General features: G+C 43.9%; 1 protein-coding gene across 2 annotated transcripts in view; it reads right to left on the reverse strand.

Moving 5' to 3' along the window:
* The window catches only part of LOC148533765 (cytochrome P450 2C5-like), a 58,906-nt gene that overhangs the window by 22,024 nt on the left and 15,798 nt on the right, over nucleotides 1-21,084 (reverse strand). Inside the window, exons 3-5 of one of the 2 annotated variants that reach the window (XM_088467343.1) lie at nucleotides 18,447-18,596; nucleotides 9,096-9,256; nucleotides 6,742-6,918 (exon numbers count right to left, since the gene is read on the reverse strand). In XM_088467343.1, the coding sequence (XP_088323469.1) occupies nucleotides 6,742-6,918; nucleotides 9,096-9,256; nucleotides 18,447-18,596 (488 nt within the window). The remainder of the gene's footprint in view (nucleotides 1-6,741; nucleotides 6,919-9,095; nucleotides 9,257-18,446; nucleotides 18,597-21,084) is intronic. The other variant, XM_088467342.1, reaches the window with a different exon arrangement.

Here is a 21,084-nt window from a genome sequence, read left to right on the forward strand (position 1 = left end):
GACAATGCATCGCTACATCCCTTGTGGCCACTACACCATGCACATCTGGATTCCCATTGGGAACGGTTATTGTCCGGATGGGATGGATGCTTGCCATAATGCAACCTTTGGCCTGATTACCTAGTTGAGGGTTCAGCCTACTGCTACTACGTATGGTATTAGTAATCTCCGCTACTGTTAAAGCGGGTGTTAGTACTTCCTGCACTGGTGGGGCTACCTCCATTTCTGGTACTAGCAGGGCAGCTACCTGCACTTGCTGTGATGGTACATTTAACATTTGTGCAACATGGGAAAGAGCAGACATCACAACAGGTTCATCATCTGCATCATAAACATGTTCCTTATAGTTACTTAGAAGAGGGTACAAGTTACTTGTTACATTTTTATGAGTTTTTAGATTTACTGTAGCTTCACCCCCATCTGCATAGGGCGGTGGTGGTGCACGTGCACTACTGACATTACCTTCCGCAATGCTACCTTGCTGCACATGCACGCTACTTTGCGGCGCGCATGCAACGCTATTTGCGTGCGTGCTCCCTTGTGTCGTGCGCGAGACACTAGTTTGCATCGCATGCACACCGCTAAGCCACATATCCCCCTCGTGCTGCCACAACTTCAACCAATCATTAAACTTTACCCTTTTCATCAGAGACTTCACTAAACATATACTGTCTCTGATATTGTTCAGAACCTTCGAATAAAAGCTACCAATCTTAGGAAAAGTTGTTTTACATTTCTTGGTCATTTTGACCCATATGTCGCAATACGCTGTAGTGTACGCCCCATACTTCCTAAACATAACATACCTGACCGATCCTAGCGGCCCTTCCACCTGCAGCACATCATCGAGGATTACTAGTGATTGCTTCGCACCCATCTGGGAAAAAGCTTAGCAATTTCTAGAGAATTTCGATTGGTGAACGATTTTCAAAGAGCTATGTTCACATACTGTCTCCCGTTATACACAGCAGACCCGACTGGCGTTACAGTCGGCTTGTAAAATGAGTAGCAGACTAACCACCTATTGTAAATGTTTCTACTTGCGGCCGTATTAAACCAAGCTTCAGCCGCTCGCTCCTTCCCGCTGTAGCCCACTTCACCGCTACGTAATGATCTGTGTGTATACACGAGGAGTAAAGTAACTGCCTAGCGAATTATTTTACTTGAGGTGAATTTAACACCAAGCTTTACCACTAGCTTCCTACTTTGAGTTTACTCCCACTGGTAGCATCTAGAAGTTCCAATAATCCCTAACCTTGCCAGCAGTTTCACTCCCACGACACCCACTTCACAATCACAATTTATATAACCATTGCCCAAAGAACCTAACTGATCAATGGATTTTGCGATTAATGGATGCCGGACCAAGAAACCCCTTAGTTTCTCGATAACCTAAACCACAATGTACCTGCTTTGTACACTGACCCAGTAGTTTGTACTGCCCCGTCAGGCACCTACCGAGTTTATACTGAGGTTTAACAGACAGTAACCTCCACTTACACTTAGGCTTAACAGACAGTAGCCTTCGCTTTGCAATCACATGTTTCAATTACACACTTTTTCTGCGCAGAATAAAATCCTTTTTCCCTTAATATAGTAGTATAATTCAGAGGTTTTAACAAGCAATCACGCTATACATACAATGACCGTTGAACACGTGGCAGCAATACAGGAAATATGCATACGCTATTGTTCAACTTCCCCTTTTAACACAAAACTTTATCAATGAAGGAAAACAAACTTTTTCCTTCCTTGTCCCTGGATTCTAATCAGCGCTCCTTGAACTCATACAATAATGGATAGTGGTCTCTCAGCATCAAGTGGTAGCAGGTTTTCAAAGGTACAATGCATTCTTTCCTGCGTATGGCGCCTCCACCCTTTGCTGAGAGATCGATAACCATATATTACCGTGTAAAATGGTAGCGTGATCTCACTCTACGAGCCCCCAACTATGAATATCTAATGATCTATACACCCTAAATGACGCTATTTAGCATTGTATGTCACACAAGAAATAATTGCTTTCCAGACTTTGATTGTGGTTCCAAAGCACAAAAAGATATTATTCAACAAAAGCATATAGTTACATGCTGTGATCTAAATACAATTAACGCAAACGAATTATACAATCACAAGGTACAGTCAATACATACGCATGCGCTCTGGATCCAGATTTCCGGCATCAACTATGAAACCTCCGTCAACAGAAAAGAAAGATGACTAACTCTCAGATTCAGAGTGCCTGCTACCGTACCCTTACAGAGATATGCAATACAATAGAACAAGTTGGCATAATCCCATTGGTTCTTCTTCCTGGTTCTTCTGTTACGATACAGTTCATAGGTCAGTTTGTATTGTAATAGTTCAGCCTCCAACAGCTCTTTGTGTCCATTTTCCCGCTGATGAGCAAGTCTAAACTGGCTAATAACATTACATTTACAGAGTACATTTCAATGCCTATCTCTCTATGATCCATAATTTGCAAACGCATGTTGCGATTTCCTCGCCGATGGAACCGGATATCTGCAAATAAACAGTGGTGCAGAATGGCACCAAACACGGTCTGTTTATCATGTACTAAACCCTAGATATCAAAATACCTGCATTTCACAATAGATTTGATAACATAAAAAACCTTTAATATTAACCTTAATGCTAGGGAACCTTTCTATGTAAGTGTAAGGATATTAAGAATACGTGTTTGTGGAGTGCACCGTGACACGTGTTTTGCAGGGCTGTTCATATTATATGTTTTAGTAACTGTATGTATTTATATAATGAGGACTTTTAATAGTTTTCTATTGCGTAGGAGACGCACGACGCTAAATAATAACATTGCCATATGTACTGATATTGTGTGAGATTTGCTAAAATGGCACTGGGCGGTCATTCGCAAAATGGCGTCTTGTTGTCATTTGCAACATGGCATTGTGCAGATTTAAATTTTAACAGATTCTGTCTCAGCCAATCATCCGGCTTCACACTCCCCCCCTAGTGCCTAAGCCTATCCTCCCTCTCCCTGCACTCTAAACCTATCACCCCCTACCCGATGCCTAACCCTAACCTATCCCCTAGTGCCTAAATCTAACTTCCCCCTCTCTGCACCCTAATCCTAACCCTTCTTCTCTGGTGCCTAACCCTCCCCCTAATGGCTAACCCTGACCCCGCACCCTATCCCTAACCTCCCACTGACACCCCGATACTTACCTTTGGGATATTGGTGCCAGTATCCCAACCTGTCGAGATTGCGGCACCGGTATTCAGACCATCGGCATCCAGCACACCAGGATGCCGACTACATCTCATTTAAATTACTTGCCAATGTGGATTTCCTCTAATATCTTTATTATCATAGATTGCAATTATTCAGTATTATGAGATCTCATGGCTGGTAGCTGTTAAGATGATGTTCTTCTGGTACCTCTCCCAAGCAATCCCTTTTGTAATCCCTTCCAAACATGTAAACCTTTTTTTTTACATATTCTCTAAATTTGTGTGGAAAGAAAAACATTCAAGACTTGCTCAAAATCACATATTTAGATATAAAATGAAGGGAGGTCTAGCAGCTCCTAAATGACACAGTTACCAACAGGCTAATTTGTTAGCCCAGATTGAGAATCAGTTTGCACCTGCCCATTCCAAACTTTGGGTACATATTGAGAGAAGTTTAGTGAGACCCTTTCCTCTAGAACATGGTGTCCAAACTAAGGCCTGCAGGCCGAATGCAGCCCTCCACCTGGTCCAATGTGACCCTCTGACTGGATTATTGGCAGAATCTATGTTGAAAGGTTCAGCGGTGTGTGATGGAGGTCAGTTTATTAACCAGGTAGAACAGCAGGGTGTGACACAACACAGGGTTAATGTAGTATGATGCAGGGACATACAGTATGAGACAGATCCAGCCAGGAGTGTGTAAATGCAGGCGGTGGTAGGATACACAGTGCAGTCAGCAGTGGTGACACAGTGGCTTTTAGTGGCACTGCCATACATGTATGTGGCACTAGATATGTGTTTGTGGCACAGTCTCCTTCTGGGGACACTCAGGAGCACATCCTTATTGTCCAGAGAATGGCGGCAGAAGTTGAATGGTATTAGTTTGCTTGTGCAGATGTACACCTTTATTACAGTAGGGATACAGGACCTACTAGGAGACAGCACAGAGCACCCTCCTCAACACGGACTACAGTTTGTAGTCTTCAATCCACGGCTACACCCCTGCACCCCCACCACAGTGAGTGAGGAGAGTTGCGTGTACTCTGCTTGAGAAACAATGACATATCCTAAACCTAGGCCATCTGTCATCCCAGCCTGATGTCTCCCATCCAGCAGCAGAATCAGACACAGGGCAGACTAGGAACAGAGACATCTTCAGAGGAGTATAGGGACTATGACATGAGGAGGACAGGGAACAGCTAGTGATTGGGGCTTTTATCTGATGGAGGACAGTTACTGAGGACTGTACAACAGAAAGAATTCTATATGACCTGGCCTTATGCTTCCTGAAAAACGGGAAGGGAGCATAGGATCCAGGGACAGTATCTTAGAAGGAGGAGAGATACCATTACCTGAGGATAATACAGACCACAGTCATTATTTGAGAGACAGTATCTGATAAGAATAGCCCGGGGACTCCTGCAGACAAAGTATCAACTCTACTGCTTGCATTAGTACAGTATCTCATCGCGATGAGTAAATATCATTAAAAATGTTTATTTCTAGATATTTTTATTAGTTTTAACATTTCTTAGAATAAGATTTACTGAGCAAAGAACTCTGATCTTATTGCTGGGAGGCTAACTGTGAGAAAAAAAAATGTGGCCATTCATTTAAAGTAATTTGTTTAATACGGTACTTCAAGAAAAAAGTTTGTCTGTCCCTGCTCTAGAGGATTTCCTCTGGATTGATACCAAACACAAGAGGGTAATAGTAATATCTTCAGAAAAAGAACTACTAACACTTTAGTTGCAAGGGACATGATGGGGAAATTGTGTGGCAACTTGGTTCTTCCATTGTCTTGACTCTCAATGCTTGTGATTTCTAAACTTATTCTTAATTTACTCTTGGCCAATTGGATTGAACTGGGTGTTATTACTTGTATGGTAGCTCTTTTACCATGTCTTTCATCCAGTTACAGTTCCAATTCAATATTCCCATCGGGAACTTTTATAAATGCCCACAAGTATGACACAGGTTTTGTATGAAAACCACGCATTTCACTGTTTTGTCTCCCCCCTCCACTTATACTTTTGAGACACTCCTCCACAAACCGATAGGGAGAAACACTTCTTCCCCAAGTGAGAACTTCAAATCAGGGGTCCAAGCTAAAAGAGAATCTGATCTAGGGATTCTTTGACAGAGGAAAATTGGGAGTCAATCTTTCAGAACAAATTTAGAATGTCCAAGTATAGGGCTGGCTCAATGCACTTAGCCGGCCCTGACCCACAAGGAGGCCCCAGACTGGAGAGGTTCCACTGCTACCTACTCCATTTGCTGGGTGCCCATTGAGATGTTGTTACCAGCGGGCGCCCAGCAGCTCCTTCCCTGCAGAGAAAGCTGGAGACAGGACCTCACTCTTGAACTTTGCCTTCCAGCTCCTTCATTGTGTCATGATGTCTTTCCCATAGTGAGGAGCAGTCGGACAGCAGGGGGTGCAGGAGTGTGGCTCAAGGTAAGTATAGTGTTGCGTATGTGTGTCTGTGTGTCTTAATGTGTAAGGGGGCACTACTAATTGGGGCCATGCATAAGGGGCACTACTACTTGGGGCATTGCATAAGGGGCACTACTACTAGGGGCACTATACATGGGGCACTACTTCTGTGGGCACTGCATAAGGGGCACTACTACAGGGGTAATGCATAAGGGGTACTACTAATGTACATTGCATACATTTTGCATGGCAGTGCAGAACACCCTTAAAATGGAATGCTTCTGAAAATGATTCACACCACTGCTAAACTTCATAGCATGTGCCCTACAGCTTAGGGATTTTCCGAGTAACTGTGGCGAGTTTGGGAGTTTTATCTGTTCTGGAGCTGCCCTGTTATCCAGGATTTGTGGGTGGCAATATTGCAGGTACTGTAATACTGTAGGTCACAGGATTTATCTTCCCTCTACTACTTGAGAGGGTCTAATTAATGCTTACTCTCCCAACCAATCAGCTTCTGACTGTCATATTACAGGCTCTGGGCCTCATTCAGAGATGGATGGATTTGCAGAGTCAATCTCAAGTGTAGGTGTCAGACACCTGTTTGCTGTATTTGCGATCCCAGCACTGTGACCGAGGTCACAGGCTGGGATCACCATTGCAACTATCCCAACTGATGTTCATGATGGTTGCTCCTTTGGTTAGGCTGTGGGAGCTGAAGCTTCCTGCAGCCTGACCCGGTACTGGTCAGGTAAGAGGCCAGAAATCTGTGTCTATCGACGCAGACCTTGCCCTCGGCCCTCCCAGAATACAGGGGTGACATGCCCCCATTTTCAGGAATGGTGACCAGGCACGCCCACTTTCCGTTCCCCAAATGCTCCAGTAAGCCAATCATGCAGCTGCTTGGAGAGTCTGCAAGCGAGATCGCAGGACCTGTTCTGCACAAGTGCTTTAACCATCACAAGGCATGCACAGTGTTATTAGGACGCATGCACTGAGGGAAACCATCGGACACTTGCGCACAATGGGTTTTCCTGCGTCCACCTCTGAATCACCCCCTGCGAAAACACATCACAAAACAATAAAAGCAGCATTACCTCATGTTGTTTCACCAGGAACGTGTCGATAAGGTTCCTCTGGTCATTTAGATCCAATTGTTTCTTCTGGGCGGTGAAAGTCTTTGTAACAAATTTGTGAATCTCATCTTGATTTTTCATCACTGTTTTGTGAATTCCAGGAAACCAGCTCATCACAGAGGGAAATGTGTTGTATAGCTTACAGAGAAAGAAGATATATATTTATAAAAGTACAGTATACAGATACACACCTGCTAATATGGTATCAAGAAGCCCTTTAAATATTTATTTTTGAATCAAAAACTGTTTACATAAAATCAAAAATTTACAGCATCTACAAAATAAGCCACAGCAAATATCACCAGTGACTTTGTTGGCTGTAACGGTTCATACTGTATAATGGTCATTCAGGGTGATCAGGTTCATTGTTCTTTCAATTATGGATCTCCTGAAACCGTCCTTTGTCATGAACTATCAACACCACTTTTCAGATGGAAGGCATAGGTTATATATCTGCATTTATATTGATCCCTATTATATATTATTATCTGGCACCACAGTAGATTTGGATGGACATTTAGTTTACTGGAGTTGATGATATAACTTGTGGGAGATAGATGAGTTTATGATATGTTGTATGTGTACTCCAGTGGAAGCCATTTACTGGAAGCCGTTTTTTGTACAATTTTTGCACATTTCTCAGAGATCACCTTATTGGGTATTTATTATATGAGATTATTGTTGCTATTGTGTAATTTTGTGTAACAATTATTCTGATATTTTATTCACCATTTTTAAATATGTTATTTTTATGTGTATAATTAATAAACCTATATTTGGTATGATAAACAAGCCTCCTGCCTAATAATAGAGAGCACTATCTTTTACCATATGTATTTTTGATACCAGCGCAGTAATTATTATTTATAATATAGTTTTACTTGGAAAATAATGAGGGTTCTTTTGGGATGGAGGAGGGCAATATTGAATAGAAGTTTGGTGTAACTATTGGTTTATGCCAGGACTTGATAAAGTATATCAATATTATATTATGGAAATGAAGGAAAAACAAGTTGGAGTGGGGGTGACAGTACTACGCACAGCTGCTTCCAGCACTGCAGAGTGTATCATCCACTGATCATCAAAAGTCCCTCTGGGCAGGGGCGTTTCTAGAAAGGAGGGGGCCCGTGTGCAGTCTCCGACACGGGCCCCCTCCTCTCCGCCCGGCGGCCGGCAGCACACTGAGCTGTACGTAGACAGCGCAGGAGTTATAGACTCTGGGCACCAGAGTGCACAAAGGTAACCAGGAAAATGGCCTTGGCGGCCATTTTGCCTGTACTGCGCATGCGCAAACAATGGGAAAATGGCCGCCGTGGCCATTTTCCAGTTGTTTTACAGCGCCGGACGCCCACGCTGATGTGGGACTCCAGAGAGGTAAGTATTACTATGGGTGCAGGGTGTGTGGTGCAGGGCCCCCCTGGACCCAGGGGCTCGTTGGCCTGATTCAGAGCCGCTTGTAAGCGGCCGTTCGTTCGCTCTGAGCGATGTTCGCACAACTGCGGATGCGTATGGTTCTCAATGCGCATGCGCAAACCAGTCATTGTGGTCAGAAATCGTGCGCTCGTAAAACAACGAGGGGCTGCTAATTTGATTGACAGAATGTACCGTTTGTGGGTGGTAACAGGGGAAGGTGCTTGAAAATGGGGGAGTGGAGATCCGAACGCAGGCGTGCCAAACGGTCAAAACGGCATTTAGTGGGACTGCATAATTAGTATAGGAGCGTCATCGACCACGTCACTTGGTTGTCTTTTAGCCTGAACTGCTCGCAGTGATAGCGGGAAGTAAATCCTACCACAAGCACTGCGAGCAGTTCAGATGCCTTTCGATGTTCCCGATTAATCTAATAAATAACGGAGATGACGTGTGATGCGAACGGCAAAGGGGCGTCTTTACAAAATAGCGAGCGCATTTTTCGGACGCTCGCTCAGACATAGAGGCGTCAACACACCGCAAAGAGCGAGCGCTCAATTTAAATATCCAGCCCCTTTTTAAGAACTAGCGTCCGCAAATAGCGTCCGGGTCTGAATCAGGCCCCGTGTTCCCCGCACACCCTGCACCCATTATAGATACGCCCCTGCCTCTGGGCCATGTGGGAAGGATCCACGTTGTAAAGGTGAGGTGGCTGGGCCCTGCATTATGCAAAGTACATGTCATTTATAACAATCATTTCTATTGTGCTGATATTTACCAGTTGTTATGCTGTATACAGCACTAAGTAGTATTCCAATTTTTGGTGGCACTATCTGAAAATAGGCTGCTTATACTGTAAAGGAGCTGGGCTTCATTATAGATCAATATGAAGTGTAATTGCTTACCATGGCCATCGGGGAACCAATTAATTTGGTATTTTCATTGACTATTTTCAAAAGTTTCAGGAGTGTTGGATCCTCATAATCAAATCGATGGCTCAGTAATATGGAAACAATTATATTGGCAGCAGCTGCGTTTATAAGCAAGGTATTATCAAAGGGTTTGCCTGGAATTACAAAGAATAGGACATTTATATACTGTAGCATAAATGACAACCATTTTAAACAGCTTACTGGGTCATTACTTTTTTAAATAATACTCAGAATTAAGATAATATTTGACAAATATATATGTTTTTTACTTTTATTATAGTAACCACAGGAGGTCTGTGTAATCTGGGGAAAAATTTGTCCCCTGGCACCGTTCACCATAGCAATAGAAAATCAACAGGCTTATATGAATGAGATACGTTTAGTATCCCAACAGTCAGGATGCCGGTGCTTTAAAACCGGCTCTGGAATCCCGACACCTGTCAGAATCCCCGAGCTGGCATCCCGACCGTGGCATCCGAAAGGTAAGTAGCAGGGTTAGGGGAAGACTTAGGGGTAGGAATTAGGGTTAGGCACTAAGGGGGAGGATTATGTTTAGGCACCAGGGAGGAGGTGGTTAGGTTTAGGCACTAAGGGGGGGTTAAGTTTAGGAACTGGGAAGGGAGGGTTAGGGGTTTGTAGGGTTAAGATACTGACCGACAGGTGTTGGTATCCTAACCATGTCAGCAACCCATACCCATCGCATCTAAATATGTGGAAACCACAGTGTGATCCAATCACAGGATTCCTTTTTTCTACAGTGTTTATTAATAACCAGATCTGGAACAAAGCCCTGCATCAAATACCCCTCCCTACACCCATGGGTCACACAAAGGAAACACTAGCTGCACGTATAGTTCTGAGGTGGAAGGGTTAGGGGTATGGATTAGGGATAGAGCCAGTGTACTCACGGGAAGTCAGCTCCTCCAGAAGTGACAGTCACGTGACAACCGGAACTTGAAAGATGCCGATGCATATGTGACATTTAATCAGTGTCTACATGAGGAGTGTCAACGTGGTCAATGTCGTATTATGAGTTTCACTACTCATTTTCTGTCTTGTTGCCCTTGACAATTACTTGACTCTGGAAGCACCACCAACACCTTCTATATATTCTTCAATTTGAACTATATTTAATCTATTGTTGGTTACAGTATCTACATATTCTTCTACAATTCTTTCCAAATGCAGAATTACATGATACATACATGTAGGACATGGTATATTATTGTGCCCATCAGGGTCATCATCTCATCGCTGCTGCCGGGAACTGCTGTAAAACATTATTTTCATGACATGATATGCAAATTTGATCCGTTGCTTTTGCTTATGTTTTTATGCATATTGTGCAGACTGACCTAGGGTCTTTGATTTATTTTTTGGAGTCAGAAATATTTTAATTCCACCCATGTCTAGGCTGTATGTGATGCATCTTACCAACATTTATAGCATTGTTGCCAGACTTCCAGGGAGTGCCTATGATTCTTTTTATTTATTTTCTAATACAGATGTGCCAGTTCGGTTCTCAGAGAACCGACAAAAATTTTTTTAGGGGTTCTGAGTTGAACCGAATCCAAGTTCAGAATCACTTTGGGAAACCGAGTCCCAATTTGGATCTTTCCGCATTTTGGAACTCGGATTTAAAAGCTAAACTCAGGTTTTGGATTGCATGCTAACAGGTCAAAATGATGTAATTTTAGCTGTTTTTTATTTGTTTAGCTATTTATTTATTTATTTTAAAAAAATACAGATACAAAATCAAAATACGAAGATGAATCTGGATCCAAAACTAAAACATGGGGGCCAGCGCACGTCTCTATTTTCTAAAGCAATGACTTTAGCCCGGTATAACTTTGACCCAGGGAGCCTGTTCTGGGCCTTCCACTGGATGGATTTGGATGACATCACATAATTTGGACAAAAATTTCACAGATTAGTAACATTGGATCCCAGAAGACATACTAGGGGGTTGGGGGAGCCGATCGGACCTTTTGTTGGTGTATGCTTGGCAGAAATCTGACCCAGGTAGCCTGTTCTGGTCCTTCAACTGGATGGATTTGGATGAAAACTTAATAGAGGGGTAGCAATTGGTCTGGGATGCCTAATGGAGTGAATGGGATCCCAGTCAGACCTCACGCACAACTTTGACCCAGGGAGCCTGTTCTAGGCCTTCCACTGGATGGATCTGGATGGCATCACATAATAAAACTTAATAACTTGAAGATTTAAGTTGGTTGGGGTGGACTGCGCACATCCATGATGTGGTCTGACTGGAGGAGATGTGGAGGTAATAACAGATGAGGTGGGGAGAGATGGACAGGGGGGGAGGAGTTAGGTGAGGTGAGTATGGGAGGTGGGGTAATCTGGTGGGGAGGAGGTTGGATGGGGTTTGGGAGAGTAGGAGGATGGGTGGGAGAGTGGGTATGTTATGGGTGTGTGGGGAGGGTGGCGTGAAGTGCTGTACCTTCTTACAGGAGTACCGGTTCCTGATAATGGTAGGATTAATAGTAGTAGGTCGGGTGCGCTCTACTAATGGATGCTGGGTGAGTAGGATGGAGGGTGGGGGTGGTATCTGTGTGCGGAGGTGGTGGTATGCAGTGTGGTGTGTAGTGTGTGTGGTCGCTGGGGAGAGGGGGGTGGAAAGGAGAGGTGGAGTGGGTGTGTGTTGTGATGGGCATGGTGTGGTGGGAGATGGAAGGCTGGGTCGATGATGATGGTGACAAATATATTTATTGAAAGGTATTGATAGGTATTGTGTAGTATAAAGTAGAGGATATTAGTTCTTAAGGTTGGAGGCACAGTGCTCCTTGGAGGTTGTTGTATTCTGTCCGCTCTGCATGTGCCACCAGTGCAATCGCGCACAGCATACAGGAGACATCCCCTGCATTGCACACACGGGCATGAGCCACCATCTTGAGAGTAGTTACTCACCTCGTCACCAACTGGACATTGAGAGACCCACTCCCTGCCATGGACTTTGGGCACCTACCGGTAGGTAAGCATCCACCCTCCACACCAGTGCAGGACGCCGCCAACTGGGAGTGCCACTGACCACCACAACCAGGGCATCCCAGTTCATAAGTCTGTCGACCAAAGGTCCAGCAGGGATACATGCAGTAGCTAGGACTGCATGTCAAGGAGCCTCCTGAAAGGGTTATCCCTACTCACCAACAGTGGACATCGCCCTGTCAACCACTCGACCACCATTTGGGCAATTGCACTCCCTCACAAACAATTCTAAGAAGCAACAACCTCCAAGGAGCACTGTGCCTCCAACCTTAAGAACTAATTTCCTCTACTTTATTCTACATGATAGCTATCAATAAATATATTTGTCACTGTCATCATCGACCCAGTCTCCAGTGTATTCTTCCATCTCCCATCACACCCATCACAGCACACACCCACTCCCCCCTCCCTCCCACTCCACCTCTCCCTTCCACCACCTCTCCCCAGCGACCACACACACATTACATACCACACTGCATACCACCACCTATGCACACAGATACCACCCCCACCCACCACCCTACTCACCCAGCATCCATAAGAAGAGCACACCCAACCTACTACTTGAAGATTTAAACCGGGGCAGTGCCGGATACTTCAGCTTATACTGTATATAACTGACAACTATAAATCCAACTGTTGGGTCTGAATATCAAAGCAATTGAAAAGTTGGTATGTATAAATGGCTGAGAGCTCACACACAGCTTTGAGTATTAGGCATTACATTACCCTCTAAGCACCAGATCAGCACAGAATGGGATTGAAATACTGGCAGCTCAAATCCCGACAGTGACAGGCTGACAGGTTAAGATCCTGACACCTGGTGGTTAGTATGCTAACCCCCCTCTCCCCCCCTAACCCTCCCTTGGGGGTGTCTAACCCTAACCTCCCCCTAGTGCCTAACCCTAACCTACCCCCCATGGGTGCCTAAACCTAACCCCTCTTCACTGCACCCTAAACCTAACCAACCTGGGGGGGGCTAACCCCAACCTCCCCCAGTGCCTAACCCTAACCCCCCCTTCCCCTAACCAATCCCTAACCTTCCCCAGGGGGGTGCCTAACCCTAAGTCCCCCTGGGGGTCCCTAAACCTAACCCCCACATCCCCGGGCTAAGTGTATACTTACCTTGGCAAAGAGGACGATCGGTCCGGCGTCCCGGCATCGGGATTGCCATAGGCGCCTATGTTAGATCTCTTGCTGGGATTACGATGTTGAGATTGAGACTGGAGGCCATGCGGCCGCCGGTCTAATAACTACATCCCGATCAGCACATGGGGATTGTTTATACTGGTAATTATATCACCAAACTGTGGAGTATGAGCTTATATTGGTGTACCTGCTTTTCTGCCTAATGAAAGACATTGCTGCATATTTGCATGGATTTAAAGGCAGCTATTTTATAATATGCATGTGACATTTGTCCTGCTTCAAACTAACTCTGCTTGCTTTTGAGTGAACATTTTGCTGGCTTACTAACTTCTAACTTGTGATGAGTGATACACTTTACAGCAGAACAAGAGCTTTATCGGATTGCTTTGGTGGACTTGAAGTGAATTATTAACAAAACATTCCCTACTTACTGTATGTATTGAGATTATTAAAGTAAAAAACTTTTATTTTACATATCTTCATTGACATCTGTTTTTTGACAGCACTCCACACATCTATATCTACAGTTTTTAAAATTAGTCTGTTAGCTTCGATTATCAGGCAGGTGCAGGTCTTCAAGACCTGCCTGTTAGATGAAGTATTAGACAAGTGCAGGTTTCCAGGATTTGTCTAAATGCTAAGAAGCAGGAACAGAAATGTTATGAATCTCTAGGAAAATTCACAGTAAGAATAATTAATCAGGAATAAAAGCTCATCATTAGAGGTGTGAGTTGATTGATAAAGAAGCTTTGAGGGGTCTATTGATAAAGAAGCTTTGGGGAATCAATTAATAAGAAGCATTGAGGAATCAATTGATGAGGAGTCAATTTATAAAGAAACTTTGAGGACTGGAGGGTATTTGACTGGATTTTGGCCTGATGGACAAGTTGCAGCCTTGAGAGCTGATGTTTACTTGGCTGGAGTTGTGGTCTTGTGGTCAAGTTGCAGCCTTGAGGAGTGATGTGTATTTGACTGGAATTTGGCCTTGTGGCCAAGATGCAGCCTTCAGGGCTGATATGAACTTGGCTGATGACAGCCTTGTGGGCTGATGTGTACTTGGCTGGTTGCAGCCTTGAGGGCTGATGTGTACTTGACTTGTTGCAGCCTTTAGGGATGGTGTGTACTTGGCTGGTTGCAACCTTGAGGGCTGTGATACAGTATACTTGGCTGGTAGCAGCCTGAAGGGCTGATGTGTGCCTGGCTGGTTGCAGCCTTCAGGGCTGATGTGTACTTAGCTGGAGGCAGCCTTGAGGGCTGATGTGTACTTGGCTGGTTGCAGCCTTGAGGACTGAGGTATACTTGGCTGGTAGCAGCATTGAGTGCTGATGTGTACTTGGCTGGTTGCAGCCTTGAGGGCTGGGGTATACATGGCTTGTAGCAGCATTGAGTGCTGATGTGTACTTGGCTGGTTGCAGCCTTGAGGGCTGATGTGTACTTGGCTAGTTGCAGCCTTGTGTGTGTACTTGGCTGGTTGCAGCCTTTAGGGCTGAGGTACAGTATACTTGGCTGGTAGCAGCCTGAAGGGCTGATGTGTACCTGGCTGGTTGCAGCCTTGAGGAATGAGGTATACTTGGCTGGTAGCAGCATTGAGTGTTAATGTGTACTTGGATGGTTGCAGCCTTGAGGGCTGGGGTATACGTGGCTGGTAGCAGCCTTGAGGGCTGATGTGTAGCAAGGAATCCACACAGATGCTGGAGTGTGGCAAAGACTGCTGTGATGTCAATAATTGAAAGTCCACACAGATGTTGAAGTGCAGAAGACTGCTGTGATGTTAATAATAAGTAGTAAACACAGATGCTGAAGTGTGGCAGAGACTGCTGTGATGTTACTGGCTGAAAGTCCACACAGATGCTGAAGTGCAGCAGAGACAGTTGAGATACATGCTAGACACGAGGAGCTGGAACATACAGGAATGTGAACTCAATCACAGGAACTGGAAGACGGTCTCTTGAACTGCCCAACTGGTATTTTGTTTAACCAGTTGGGGTGGTGTTCATTTGAGGCTAAGATCATACTGTTCACATCAACTGTTTTGCGGAATGTATTTGTCTGGATTTCGTTGTTCTCTATAAAAATGTTCAAGTCTAGGAACTCTTCTATGGATTTGCTATATTTGGTGGTGAATATCAGGTTGTTTTCGTTAATGTATTTTCTGAAGTGTGTGAGTGAAGTGATATCCCCTTTCCAAATAAAGAATACGTTGTCTATGAATCTCGTCCATGTAACGAGGTTCACGCCGAGCATCGGATGGGACCAGATGTTTTTGTTCTCCCAGTAACTCATAAAGAGATTTGCGAAGCTTGGTGCGAACCTCGTTCCCATAGCAATATAATAGAACCAGCGCTATTCGGATATCAAAGATAAAATTGCAAATATATATATATAAAAACGAATGTGTCAGAAAATTAGTGTTTTATTAAACCTTTAAAAAGACATAATTGTAAAAACTTATAAAAAATGTTTCTAATAAATACAAACATCTTGTGGGTAATTAATGTATCTCCTGTATAATGGATAGTGTTAGGACTGGCTCCCAAACTGACTGAATATCTGAACACAGTGATAATTACCAAGTGATGGATTGAAGTGAAAACAGTCCTCTTAGCATGTCCAGTGCAAATTGCTGGGGCTGTATATTAGTCCACTTGTGGTTGCTGGTCCAAAGTCCAAGATGGAAGCTTGTTTAGTTGTCCAAAAAATTGTATTTTCCAAAGGAGAGTCCAAAATGTCCTGAAGTCCCAACCTCACAGGTGTTTGTAGGTGAAATCTGGTTCTGAATTATCAGCAACTCTCAGTACCAGCAGTCATGGATACCACTGCCCTAGCTTAAACACTCAGCAGGCCACTGATTGCTAGACTTTCCAATTAGAATCTTTAACAGAGGTTCTGTCAGAAAACTTCATGGCAATGGGCGCAGGATGTAGACGTCATCTATAGGCGCTACATGCCTGACGCCGGAAACCGCAGGTGTAGAAGGTGAAGGTGCTGGTAAAAAGATGTTATTTATCCAGCGAAATGCATTAAGCAGACAACAAGATTTCACCTACAAACACCTGTGAGGTTGATAAGGACTTCAGGATGTTTTCGACTCTCCTTTGGAAAATACAATTTTTTGGACAACTAAACAAGCTTCCATCTTCCATCGCTGTGTTCAGATATTCAGTCAGTTTGGGAGCCAGTCCTAACACTATCCATTATACAGGAGAGACATTAATTACCCACAGGATGTTTGTATTTATTTGAATTTTTTTTTTAATAAGTTTTTACAATTATGTCTTTTTAAAGGTTTAATAAAACACTCATTTTCTGACACATTCGTTTTTATATATATATTTCCAATTTTATCTTTGATATCCGAATAGCGCTGGTTCTATTATATTATTATCATTTTTAGAACTAGGGATTGACAATCCCCTACCAGCTGCTACATAGTAGCGCACTGTATTAACCATATACTCGTTCCCATAGCGGTTCCATTGGTCTGTATGTAGAATTCATCACTGAACCAAAGGTAGTTGTATGTAAGGATGAATTGTATGTACCTGTCCCCTGAACCATCCAACAACCTAATGATATCTGCATGTACTGTACCACTCAATAACACTACATAACAAAACAAGATACTGTAAGGATCTGCATGTGTGCTGGGCATGTGGGCCCAATTCATATTTGTACGCAATTGCGATTATTTAGGCTTTGGAACTGCAAATCTTAGGAGGTGGAGCTGCGCCAAGAAAAAAAGATAGGCATCCAACAGAGCCATCGCAAACTCATTCACAAATGTGTGCACATAAGCAGACTATACATAAGAACGAGGTACATCGACTGCTAGGGTAGCCCTATGAATACGCAGTCTGTCTGTGGCAGTAGCAACGCAGGCACCATGTTTCACTACATAAACGATCGCAGCTGACAACAGAAACATACCCCGAAAATGGCCATGACACGTCTGCATTTTTGCTAAAATAAAGAAACAATTGAGGATTTGCGCACATCTCTAATAAAAGGGACCCAAAAATGTTGTTCACTGTGGCTGTAGGAATTATGGGCCTCATTCAGAAATGGATGTACGTAGTGCACATCACTCCTGCGTCTTTGGATTCCCAGCACCCAAATGGTGACAGGCTGAAGCTTAGGGAACTTACCTACCTTGATGTGTTCCTCTCAGGGAGCAGCCTGGAGAGAAGAAGCAGGTGGGAAATGATTGTGGTGGGGCCAGCTGACTTGCGTTTGGGGGCAGGACCAAAGTTTCTCCGCATTCTGCCCACTTCTCTTGGAAGTGGGCAGGATGCCAGAGGTGTGTCTACTCTTCCGGGGGTGTGGGGGTTTACCCAAAAAATCTGGAGCCTCCCATAAGTTCCAGGAGGGTAGGCTACTCTACAGTGTGTGCATGCACAGGCACCCCACCATACACAAGCCAGAATTAGAGGAACCAAGGCAGCTTCTTCCATGTGGTATGTTTTGTCCAATAGGAATATGTAAGGAAGTGTTTGTTGATTTTTAATTCTATTTCATTCGATTTAATATTTGATTTCATAGGTGAATTTATGTTCGATTTTGAAATGGACACCAAACAATAACCACTATTCCAAATCAACACACATCAAATTTGATTTTGAAATTGAATTCAAAATCGAGTCTTAGTAATTGTGGGATTTTGACAGTGAAAACGAATGTCGATTTCATTCGATTTCAGGCGACCAGAGAATCAAATGCAAAATCAACCTTTAGAAAATATACCCTATAGTGTGGGGAGGTGAGGTTATGTACTGTGGACAGGCAGAGTAGTGATGTAGTTTGGGGATGTAGTGCAGTGATATACTGGGCCACCACATTCTCCCCAGCACACCCGGGAGAACTCTGCTGCACTGATCACACCCCCTGCGGCAGCTCCAGGCCCATGTGGACCTTAATCTGGCCCTGTCAATGTTTTATTACATGTATAATTTATGTATGTGTGACTCTATGAAATCATTAGGAGCAGACATAAGAATGGCGCATTTGCGCAGATCATGGCTCTCAGCGATGCCAATGCTGTATTTGTACTGCGGAACTTCAACTGTAGATTCTGCACTTAAACCTTATACATTGGATGCTCTAGAACAATCAAGTCTTAGGTGCATTCAAGAACTGAAGCGGTTGGAAAAGTAAAATAAAGCAGTCACTCACCTTTGTAAGAGTTTATCTTTTCCACTAAACAAGCACTTTCTTCTGCAATCCTGTTTTCTATTGCTCCCTTCCCCATCCCAAAATCTCGTAGCGTTGTAAGAGTGAACCGTCTCATCACTTTCCAGTTTTCATTGCTGGCAAAAATCACTCCTGGGTGGAAGGAAGAAATATTTTTAAATATTTAAATTTCATAAGAAGAAAACACTGATACATGGTGTTACAAGCGGTTCATTCCGAGAGACAGTGCCATCCCCACCCCCGCCCAAAATAAAAAAACTGTTTAGGCAAACACCACTGACAACACATGGACAAATTAACAGATTATACTCGTATATGTCAGAGAGGACGGAAATACATGATTAGGAGGGGATTAACGACATCCAGGCGGTCGGAAGTTAGGTTAGGTTTAGGGGTAGGGTTAGGGTATTTACTGGCAGGTGTGGGTATCGGGATGCTGCCGTCTGGATTTTGATTGCTGGGATCATGAACGATGGCATCCTGCATCCAACCCTCATGGGGAGCTCCACACACCAAGCACAAATTACTAAGAGGTCTATTTACTAAGCTTTGTTAGGAGATAAAGTGAACAGTGATAAGGTACCAGCCAATTAGCTCCTGCCATGTCACAGGCTGTGTTTGAATAATGACAGTTAGGAGCAGATTGGCCGGTACCTTATCACCGTTCACTTTACCTCCTAACAAAGCTTAGTAAATAGACCCCTGAGTTTGTCAGTAACTTCTTAAAAACTTATATAGTACACAACTTATCTGAAAAGTGAATCTTTATTATGGCGCTGAGGTTGCTGTTGGTAGCAGTTGGATATATTATGTTACAGTAATACCATCCCATGAATTAAAAAATAAATGACATACTGTGACAATTTTTACTGAGAATCAACAGACTTCAGTGCAAATTATTTTATAATTCTATTCATCTAAATTATCAGAACTGCTATAACTGTGGGATAAATTATCCAACTTAAAATGAACAACTTTACATTTCTGATATACAGTACTGTATCTAAGATTTTTAAAACTTAACAAACCTTTAACAAAGGCCGTGTTTCTTGTTCATGTGCTGTTTCTCACAAAACAAAATTGAGGACCAAAGGTGAAACTTACAAGGAATCAAGGCCCTGATTTAGAGCCGGATGCTCTGACAGAGCGCTCGCTCTAAATCAGGGCCGCTCTTTTTTTTTTAAGAATGGCCTCCTGGTCGCTCGCATAGCTGTGGGTGACCACCCACAGCTATAGCGAGCGGCCATGCTGATGATCGTGATGGTCAAGACCATCGTGACCATTGGGCTTGCGACGAGACCCTTGTGGTAGGGTCTCATGGCCGCAAGCCCCAGAGAGATTTCGGCTCTAACAGAGCCAGAATCTCTCCACTGACATCACTTGTGATGTCAGTGGGGCTGGCCCCAATCGGTAGGCATTCTCATGGGACCGCCTCCATTTGGGCAGCTGGCCCGGCCACCAAAGGGGTTGTGCTTTCACTCAACATCGACAGCACGCCCCCTTTGGTGCGAGACCCGGAGCGACGGATTGCCCGTCGCTATCCGAGTCTCACACATGCACACGATGGAGCCGGCTCCGTCGTGCGCATGTACTCTGGGCCACCATCGACCCGGTTGTGAGCGCTCAGCGCTTGCGACCACGTCAGAATCAGGCCCCAAGTTTGACTTCTATTGCAAATCACTGGGCATCGCCGGTGGTTTGCAGGCTTTAAAAACAGTAATAACTTTCCTTCATATTTGAGCGTCAGCTGAAAATTGTTGGCCATACCCATTTTTTGTTTTGTCTAAAACCCCATCGGGTTGGCTCCTTACCAATAGACTACGCAGTCGAATGGACATCTGAATGTGACAAAAAGTGATGAAAATCAGAAAATGTCAATCACTTCCTATCTTATCCTGTTGGTAGAAGCAAACATACACCACTTTGTCATCACAAAACGCGTATAAAACGACCCAAACCATCCTAACACATGCACTGTAGTGGCTTCAGGGGGCAGGAGATTGCACTAGGTGAGAAGAGAGAGTTTGCAGTTTGCTGGGGTTTTTTAGAAAGTTTGGAGGATTTCTTGGTTGCGTTTAATGCTTTTTTGTCTATTTCTCAGTTTGACTTATTTTTGTCAGTTTTCTATGTATTATTTCTGTCTTGCCACTATTTGTGTGTGCCTGGGGGTATTTGTGGTGATTGTATAGCTAGTGTTAGAGTAGTTTTTAGTTTCTTGTGTTTGTCTGCAGTTCAAGGATGGGTGGTGGGTATGCCCTGACCCCTGCTTAAATAGGCTGCTGCTTCCCCCTTCCCCAATATCCTCTTCCCTGCCCACCTTTTGTCCCCTTGTTTGGTACCCTCCAACTTTATTCTCTTCACCTACGAGCCCCCCCCCCCCATGCTGCTGCTCTGAGCTTAGAGGTCACAATACTTATGTTTTCCCACCTTTACGACTATGCGTCACTCTGTTTCCTTAAACCCCTCAGCATCTGATGCTCTTGTTCTCTCCTTAAACCTCTACCCTCACCCCCTGATCCAGTGCCCACAATAAACAGATGGAAGTGGCAAATTAAAGGTCATATGTTATTACATTTGGATATAATTGTTACTACTATTTTGGTGGCATATATAGCACTGC

Source organism: Taudactylus pleione, unplaced genomic scaffold, assembly GCF_031769625.1.
Source record: "Taudactylus pleione unplaced genomic scaffold, aTauple2 ptg000070l, whole genome shotgun sequence".
NCBI classification, from domain to species: domain Eukaryota; kingdom Metazoa; phylum Chordata; class Amphibia; order Anura; family Myobatrachidae; genus Taudactylus; species Taudactylus pleione.